The following is a 10,075-nucleotide window of genomic DNA, read 5'->3' as shown; positions in this document are numbered from 1 at the left end:
GATGTACTAAAATAAATAAAAATGAATAAACTGTATAGACATTTAAAAAAAACACACAACAGAATTATTAACTGTAAAATTACAATGAAAGAGGAAAATGTAAAAATAAAAAATAATTCCTTTCATTTTAAATACAATCAATCTGACCCAGAAACCAATCAGTTGTTTTCTTAACTCAAACTGTTATTAAAAAAGTTTAAATATTTCACACAAAATGCAGTTACTAGCTTTATAATGTCAATACTGACAAAACTATTACTTATGCATTAGTGTGCATACTTCATACTACTGCAAGCTAACTTTTCAATCTAGTATACAGTATATACCAAACCGTACACAATTACTGTATTACTAATTATGACATACTCCCGTTTTCATCCAAATATCTTCCATACTGCTAGAGTTTAGGGTTTGAGTATACTATTATACAGTACTGATTTGCTTTTAAATGACAAATACTTATGGGTGGATGCACTTTATTGCACTTCTTTTGGACTGTTGAAAAATAACACCCATTGACTGCCATTATAAAGCTTGGAAGAGCCAGGACAATTTTTAATGTAACTCTGATTGGATTCGTCTGAAAGAAGAAAGTCATATACACCAGCATGCCTTGAGGGTGAGTAAATCATAGGCTAATTAGCATTTTTGGGTGAACTAACCCTTTAATAGTTGTTCAAGTAAGTCGTTTACCTTCAGGTTTGTGTATATCATCAATCCACGGCGGGTGGAAATGTTCTGGACGTCTTTCATGTTTAAGCGTGCTGGCATCAGTCTGTTTTTCTGGGTTGTATTTCTGAGCTGTGATCATGTCTGTGGTTTAGTGGTGAAACTCCAGTTAGTTCTGGGTTGAACATGAAAGACGCACATTTCCACTTTCAGAGTCCTAAACACAGAAAAAAATCAACCAGCTAATGTAGATCTTCTCAGATCGCCCAGTTTTGCAGATGAATCGGTCTATTGCTACCCATAACCATTATTAACCCGTTAACAGCTGCTTAAATGCTTTCCAAATTCAGAATTTCTACTTCAAAATTCCACATTAAATTTGATGTTAATTTCTAATTATTTATATATTTTGGGGGGTGATGAATTGACATTTACTAGCAATTTCCGAGTGAGCATTTTGTATTCACATTACATTTAGTCATTTAGCAGACGCTTTTATCCAAATGAGGACAATAGAAGCAATCAAAATCAACAAAAGAGCAATGATACGCAAGTGCTGTATAACAAGTCTCAGTTAGCTTAACACAGTTTACTTCTTTTTTTAAGTAACTTCACCAGGTTTCTTTTAGTGTATTAGTAAATTTTGAAATAAACATTAAGATTAATAATTGCTTTACAAGGAAGTATTTTTCATTGTTAGTTTAATGTAGTTAACTAACTTTACATTCAAAGGTCATGGGTTTGTTTACCAGGGAACACCTCAACTGATAAAAATATACATCTTCAATGCAGTGTAAGTTGCTTTAAATAAGTGCTTCTGCCAAGTACATAAGCGTAAATAAACATTTTAATTAAACTTTGGGTAATTATTGTGTAAAATAAGTGTCTATTTCATTTCAGCAATGCCATTACCATATTATATTGTATTACATATAGCAGGCTAATTGTTAGTGGTAGATTATTAATAGGTCTATCATCAAATATAATTAAATAAATTATCTTTTTTTTTTTCAATTTATATAAATGATGATAATAATTACAATTATAATAATAAAAATATTAATAATAATACATGTAATAATAACAATGTTATAATAAAATAAACAGGTTTTATATATTTTATATATGATAGATTATTAGTAGGCCTACTTACTATTAAATAGGTGTGTGTGTGTGTGTGTGTGTGTGTGTGTGAGTGTTCATTAAAAATGTTTTTTTTTATTGGTCTTATGGAGTATTCTAATTTGTTGAGATAGTGAGTTGGTGGGTTTTTGTTAAATGTGAGCCAAAATCATCACAATTAAAAGAACCAAAGACTTAAACTACTTCAGTCTGTGTGCATTGAATTTATTTAATACACGAGTTTCACAATTTGAGTTGAATTACTGAAATAAATGAACTTTTCCACGACATTCTAATTTATTGAGATGCACCTGTATATATAAATATAATGAATTTATAAACATCAAATTTTTCTTAAATATATACCTGCATGTGTGTGTATTTATACATACATAAATTTACAACACACACATATATTATATAAACAAAAACTTTTATAGTGGATGCGATTAATTGCAATCATTTACACAAATACACACAAACAGGCGGATAGTATGCCTTTTATTGATTATTAAATATAAAGTATTATACATAGTTATGAAAGTTATTATTAATGTAAAAAACCTTAAACTTAATATCTGTAAAATATCGATTATTACTAGAATAAAGTATACATTATATAAAATATGTTTTTCGCATTTCGACGCTTATGTTTTTACACTACAATATCGCACAAATTACTTCGTTGAGCATGTTAAAAAATATAAATCAGTTTTCAAATGCCAGATGTTAGCTGATAAAAGTTACAATTTCCTGCACTAAAAAATAAAAATGATTAATTCTGCCCGTACAGAACTAGAGCAGAACACGCATTTGCACTATCTGTATTAGCGTGTATGTTGTTCAACTGATATGAAACGAAACTAGCATATAATTAAATGCATTTTTAGGATACAGGAAATGCGTTTCTACAGTTTTCACAACGTGACAGCTATTCTGAAACTCTTGTTTACTAGCGCTGCACATGTGCGCCGGTCAGGCGCAGTGAAACCAAACTACCCCTCCGCCGAGCGACAGCTCCCTCAGCCAATCACAACGCTCCGTGCGCTGTGACAGCCAATCAGAGTGCGGGATTGCCAGAGGGACGAGCGCAGACATGCGGAAGTTCGTCTGTGTCGCCGCCGTGTGTTTTCAGGGCGAGTCATGAGAAATATGCTCATTTTGACTGAACCGATGCTTAAAATGTGTTAATATCTAAAGGACATCATGAGCGGCACTTGCAGGGAGGTTGTTACACTCCAGCTGGGGCATTATTCCAACTTTATCGGGACGCACTGGTGGAATTTACAGGTGAGTTTGATTAATAGCGAATATATTCGGTTTATTTACTGCTACATACGTGAAGAATCAACTTATCATGTCAGTGGATCAGTAATAAACGAGCTGTCAAATTAATTTAGCTTCCATAAAGAAGATTGTCTGTTTGTGAGTCCGCTGCACATCTACTTTACCATAGTAACAATAGTTTCTACAGTAAAACTAGGGTGCATTAGCATTAGAAGAAATCACTGTCGCAAAATCATAAAGACAAAGAATCTGACAGCTTCTAATAGTATTTCAAAGAGATCCTGCATTCATATTTTTTATGATTTTACAACAATAACACATTGTTCAGAACGTTCTGGGAAGGCTTTCTCACAGTTACGAACACAGTAACATTAATACAACGTTAGTTCAGTTTTCTGATCTTTAGTAATGTTCTCAAAATGTTATTTATAGAACGTTCATGAAACATTTCTTTTTTGAATGTTGCTAATTGTTTGAAAGTAACATTCACATAATGATGAAATAGAAAACATTTAGAAGTAACGTTCCAAATATATCTGCAAAATAATGAAATGGAATCTTCCCAATAATAGTTATTAAATTAATCTCCAACATTAGTAATTAAAATCCAGTGTATTTATGAACATGTACAGTTAAATAGGCACACATTCAATTAAAGTATGTTGATATGCAAAAATCTGTTATGTTGGTATAAGATTTGTTGATATAGTATTTTCGATATATTTGTTAATATAGTTTTTAGTAATTTTTTTGTATTTTAAGATTTTCTGTTTTCATTTTAATTTTAGCTTTGTGGGGGGGGGGTTTATTAGTTTTCATCTAAATATGTCAATATAGTTTTTATTAGCGCTGTCAAATGATTAATCGCGATTAATCGCATCCAAAATAAAAGTTTTTGTTTACATAATATATGTATGTGTATTGTGTATATTTATTATGTATATGTAAATGCACACACCATACAGCGTATATTTCGAAAATAGTTGCATGTATATATTTATATTTATATTCATATAAATTATATCATATATAAATGTATTTAATATAAACGTAACATTTTTCTTAAAGGGTTAGTTCACCCAAAAATGAAAATTCTGCGTCACTTGTGGACGCGCGTTCACGAATTAATGACAGAATTTTCATTTTTGGGTGAAATATCCCTTTAAATACATACATGAATGTGTGTATGTATTTATATATATATACACAGTACACACACAAATATTGTGTAAACAAAAGCTTTTATTTTGGATGCGATAATCACGATTAATCGTTTGACAGCACTAGTTTTTATCGATTCTACTTCATCTTTGGTTTTGCATAACAAAAACATCTAAAAACCTTCAGAAACAGCATTTTCATAACTTAATAGGAAGATACCAGAACTTATTTTTGTTAGCTAGGAAGAGTGAACAAAACTGAGTAATTAATATCATGGTTTTGCACACTCTCTCTCATGATGTTACTAACATGTAACGTGGAAATACTGTAATTTTCACTGAAGTGCATTGAGCTGTCATGTAGATTTGGTCGTATGTAAGTGGCGTGATTAAATGGACCTGTAGTCGGTGTCTGATCTGATCTGTGTGTGATGGTAAAGCGTGGTAAGTGTGTGTTTGTCTGTAGGATGCGGCGCTGGTTTATGACAGCGATGCTCCGGCGGGAGAGCTGCAGAGTGACGTGTTGTTCAGAGAGGGTCTTACGCCCGGTGCACACGTCACTTACACGCCTCGACTCATCGCCATGGACCTCAAAGGTGAAGCACATAAAGCACACGCGTGATCCTGAAGCCCATGGGTTCCATCCTACATCAAACTCAGGGAAAATCTCAATATATAAAGGCAGAAGCAGATGTGAAAATGTCCGTAAGCACAACTTTTTTGCGCTCATATCAAGTAAATAAATGAATCCAACATTGTTTATAAAAATGCAAAGACAAATAGGCAATCACTATATGAATTAATATAATGATATGCACAAATCAGTGATATTTTAGTATCGTTGAGATTTATACATTTAGTCGTTTAGCAGACGCTTTTATCCAAAGCGACTTACAAATGAGGACAATAGAAATCAACGAAAGAGCAATGATATGCAAGTGCTATGACAAGTCTCAGTTATATAATAAATAAAAAGAAAATGGATAGAATAGAAAAACAATAGAGCAAGCTAGTGTTAGAGGCCTTTTTTGTGCTTTTTGTATAATAATTGTATAATAAATAAAAAGAAAACGAATAGAATACAAAACGAATAGAGAAGCTAGTGTTAGTTTTTTTTTTTAAAGAAAACAAGCAGTTAGTAAATTAATAGAGTGCATTTATATATGGAACACGTTTTTTAAAAAGAATAGAATTAGAATAGAGAGTGCTAGAGTTAGATTTCTAGTGCTATTTTTTTGTTTGTTTTAGTAATATCTTGAAATAGGTTTATTTTCATATCTGTTTTCATTGTAATTTTTAGCTAAAGCTATAGTAATTTTGTGCGTTTTTGTCATTTTTATTTTTAATATTTTATTTAAATATGTCTATTTTGTATAGATTTTTTATATCAGTTTTAGTTTTTTTTGTTGCTGTTATTTTAGTACTTAAAGTTAAACTGAAAGAAAATCAGATTTTTATATTTAATTTTATTTCAAGTAACTAATTTTTTATGGTTTTATTTTTAGTTAACGATTGCACAAATGAGCAACATTTTAACTGCTCTGTGATAATGAAATTACTAAAATGAATTATGTTTACACTTGAATTTAAGATGAATTGCAATCCATAAAGAGAGGATTGTTTAGAAATATTTCTGTGCATATGGACAATTTATAAATCATTCATTAGAAGCGTTCGCACATCTTTATAAACGAGGCCACATTAATTACGAGCATCAATGCTAGGGATGCTTGGCTTTGGCAGTCGCTGCTGATGATTGTTGGTTTGTGGATGTGATATTGGGTTGTTGATGTGTGTATAATGTGTTGATATCGTCAGGAAGTCTCCAGACGCTGAGGAAGGAAGGCAGTCTGTATGAATGCACAGAGAATGAAAACACCACCTTTACGTGGTATGAACATGATTCTGCTTCTGCTCAGATTTCACTGGCTCTGGATCTTCGCCGTGTTGTATTTCAGTGTTTCCTCTGCTCTTAGGGAAGGACAGATTATGACCCATAAAGAAAGCCCTCCCACCAAAAACGCCTTCCTACAGCAGCTCGACAGTCTGGATGTGAGTGGGACTATAATAATGTGAGGATTTGAAAGCATCTGTTGTCTGAGAGTGACACTTATTAAGATTGTCTGTCTGTTTTTTGTGTGTCTAGGCGGGAGGTTTACTAGCAGAGCCGGATTTCATGAGTCCTTCCTCTGCTGTGGATCACTGCTCAGGTAAAATGTGACTGTAAAAATTAATATGAACTCATGATGACCCTATTTTACCCTGTTTAATGTCTCCATTCATTGTGATCATGCGTTGTGTTATCAGTTCATGCATTCCCTGGGAATCGATCCATTGATCTTGCTGTGGGGTTATTTTTTGTAAACTACAGCTAAAGCTGTAATAAAAAAAATTGTTACATGCAACAAAATGAACATGAACTGAAATAGAATCTATAAAAATGTAACATTTTATTTCAGGTAGGTTCCAAAACAGCATTTCCGATTTTTGTTTAGTTTATCTCGAAGTTCTAAAATAACTAAAACTAATAAATAAAAAATAATAAAAACTGTATAGACATGTTAAAAAAAAAAACTGATACAAATGACAAAAATACACAACAAAATTAAAACCAGAAAATATAAAAATTAAAACCTAATTAAAAATATTAACTAAATAATTTTAATAGAATTTACTAGAATTATATTATAATAGTATATATATAATTATAATATGTATTCATATAATTATATTATGTAATTATATTATAGGCTAGAAAAAATTGTAAAAAATAAAAAATATTATGTGAATTTTAGAATTATACTAAAATAACACCGCCTACTGTTTGAGTTAAAGAAATGAACAATTCATCAATGCACTTTATTCTAAAGAAAAGCATAATTTGCCTTCATAACATTTCATCAAATGAAATATTATAAAGTGATATGAAAACCACTTCTGAAACCACATTCTTTTCAGCTGACATCAGCAATCTCTATTTTTTTTTTTTAACCATCTAACCCCAAAATTAACTTTCATCTTACATTTTATTTTCTCATTTACTATCCCGCTTGACTCAGAAATATCAGTTTTTCAAATGAAAATGTCATTGAAAAAATTGCACGTGTTTTATGATGATTCTGTATTATGTCTATTGTACATTACCCAGCTTTAAGTGTAGCTATGTTTTGAGAAGATGCAGTAAATTAAGCATGGAATATATTGTGCATTTGTATTGTAACTCTTAAAGTGAGCAGCGCGGGAGCTGGTGTTGCCATGGAGACGGTGAACAGCAGACTGGAGCGGATGCAGAAATCCTATTGGCTGGAGGGAAGCGTGAGGGTGTGGTCAGATTTCCTGAGGATCCACCTACATCCGCGCACCGTTTCCGTCATTAACCAGTACAACCACGACGGGTGAGTAATACAACGACTAATGCGTCACATTACATTCTTCAGCATTGGTCAGGTGGTTTGATGGGGACTATGAGTGATGTTAATTAGGGGTGATGCCAAACAGTCGAAGATTCGATGCTTCGATATGGAGAAGCCTGATTCGATACCAATCTCACAGTCGAATAGAGGTGTTATGATCGTGATATTTTGGCTATATGGGGCTGCTCAAATGTCTGATTTCACATAGAACTACCGGTTAATATACAGCCTATTGTGATAATGCTGTAAATAAGAATCTGAAAAGAAAGAAGCTTTTAATAAATATTTTTAACGTACACTGCCGTTCAAAAGTTTGGGATCAGTAAGACTTGTAATGTTTTTAAAGAAGTCTCTTCTGCTCATCAAGGCTGCATTTATTTGATCAAAAATACAGAAAAAAACAGTAATCTTGCTAAATGTTATTACAATATAAAATAATGGTTTCTATTTTAATATCCTTTAAAATATAATGTATTTCTGTGATGCGAAGCTGAATTTCCATCATCATTACTCCAGTATAAAGTGTCACATGATCTTCAGAATTCGAATTATTATTAGAATTATCAACAGTTGTGCTGCAAAGATTTCTATTTTAAATAAACGCTCTTCTTTTTAACTTTTTATTCATCAAAGAATCCTGAAAAAAAGTATCACAGGTTCCAAACAAATATTAAGCAGCACAACAGTTCCCAGCTCTGATAATAAATCAGCATATTATTATGATTTCTGAAGATCATGTGACTCTGAAGACTGGAGGAATGATGCTGAAAATACAGCGCTGCGTCACAGGAATAAATTAGATTTTAATTTATATTAAAATAGAAAAATGTTATTTTACATCATAATAATATTTCACAATATTAAATTTTTTCCTGTATTTTTGATCAAATAAATGCAGCCTTGATGAGCAGAAGAACCTCCTGTAAAAACATTAAAAACCGTTCTGATCCCAAACTTTTGAGCGGTAGTGTACGTGAATAAATCCAACCACCCCATGACAGATTTAAGTTTCACTTTCTATAATCCGTGACCGACAGAGAAAGACTCAAATTGAAACAGACAGAGTGAAAGACTGGATTTTTTTGCAAGGTACAAGTGATTTCGAAACATTTCACCCGGTTCTAATTAGATTTTTGGATGCTGTGAACATATAGGCCTAGAAAAACTGGAGATATTGTCTATAATATATCATATTGGCGACACTGATCTGGCAATATATCCAATGCATACTTGTGTTTGCGCTCTGGAGAGAATCAAAAGGTAAATTTTGAGTCCAGTACAAGGCAAGCTCGCGAATCCTCTCATAGCAAAACGTAATGAGATCGTGATGAACTAAGACAAGGGACAGCTTTTTAGTGATTATAAAGGCAGTGCTTGTTGTGTGCTTTCTAGGCTATAGCATATAATCCACTCAGAATTTGTGTAGAACTTTTATTTTTCGGTCACGTAACGTTACACGCTGCAAAGTTTTGGGAATGACATCCGCATATTTATGCGGGATTCACGCTCGAAAGAGCAATGGACGGGACAAAAATATACATGAAAATACTGTGTTAGAGCAGTTTTCACAGTAGTTCATATTTGTGACCCTGGAGCACAAAACCAGTCATAAGGGTCAATTTTTCGAAGTTGAGATGTACGCATCATCTGAAAGCTGAATAAATACGCTTTCCATTGATGTATGGTTTGTTAGGATAGGACAATATTTGGCCGAGATACAACTATTTGAAAATCTGGAATCTGAGGGTGCAAAAAAATCTAAATATTGAGAAAATCATCTTTAAAGTTGTTCAAATGAAGTTCTTAGCAATGCTTATTACTAATCAAAAATTAAGTTTTGATATATTTACGGTAGGAAATTTACAAAATATCTTCATGGAACATGATCTTTACTTAATATCCTAATGATTTTTGGCATAAAAGAAAAACAATAATTTTGAGCCATACAATGTATTGTTGGCTATTGCTACAAATATACCCCAGCGACTTAAGACTGCTTTTGTGCTGCAGGGTCACATTTAGGCGATCGCATGGAGTTTTACGCGGCAGTAGGCTATGCTTCAAAGTCTGAAAAATTAGCATTAGATATTTGTTAATTTCCTCCGTGAAAATCTCTATACAGTTAGAGAAAACAATAATGCACACGGGCTTCATCAAATACTTCTTGCATCTCTTGATTTCATCTTGGTTTTATTTAGTGCAAATCTGCGGTTTCATCAGCTCTGGTAAGTAATAAACAACATGATATGCAGCCGGATGATGTTAGCTATCTTTTAATCAAAACTTAAAACATTATTTACCTGTGTGTTAAAGGGGTCATAGGATGTTACATGCACTTTTACAAGTTGTTTGAACTGAAATGTGTGTTGGCAGTGTGTGTACACAACCACCCTATAATGATAAAAATCCACCCAGTGTTTTTTT

At 32.5% G+C, this 10,075-nt stretch overlaps 1 protein-coding gene across 1 annotated transcript in view; it reads left to right on the top strand.

The window, feature by feature from the left end:
* Nucleotides 1–2,886: 2,886 nt before the first annotated feature.
* Nucleotides 2,887–10,075, top strand: part of msto1 (misato mitochondrial distribution and morphology regulator 1) — a gene marked incomplete at its 3' end in the record, with an annotated part of 17,400 nt that continues 10,211 nt past the window's right edge. The window contains exons 1-6 of the mRNA XM_016539393.1: nt 2,887–3,081; nt 4,705–4,834; nt 6,057–6,129; nt 6,215–6,290; nt 6,385–6,448; nt 7,468–7,633. Coding sequence (XP_016394879.1) covers nt 2,998–3,081; nt 4,705–4,834; nt 6,057–6,129; nt 6,215–6,290; nt 6,385–6,448; nt 7,468–7,633 — 593 coding nt within the window. The remainder of the gene's footprint in view (nt 3,082–4,704; nt 4,835–6,056; nt 6,130–6,214; nt 6,291–6,384; nt 6,449–7,467; nt 7,634–10,075) is intronic.

The sequence above is a fragment of the Sinocyclocheilus rhinocerous genome, unplaced genomic scaffold, assembly GCF_001515625.1.
Source record: "Sinocyclocheilus rhinocerous isolate Xijiao unplaced genomic scaffold, SAMN03320098_v1.1 scaffold248, whole genome shotgun sequence".
NCBI lineage: Eukaryota > Metazoa > Chordata > Actinopteri > Cypriniformes > Cyprinidae > Sinocyclocheilus > Sinocyclocheilus rhinocerous.
This window is presented reverse-complemented; position numbering and strand designations above follow the sequence as displayed.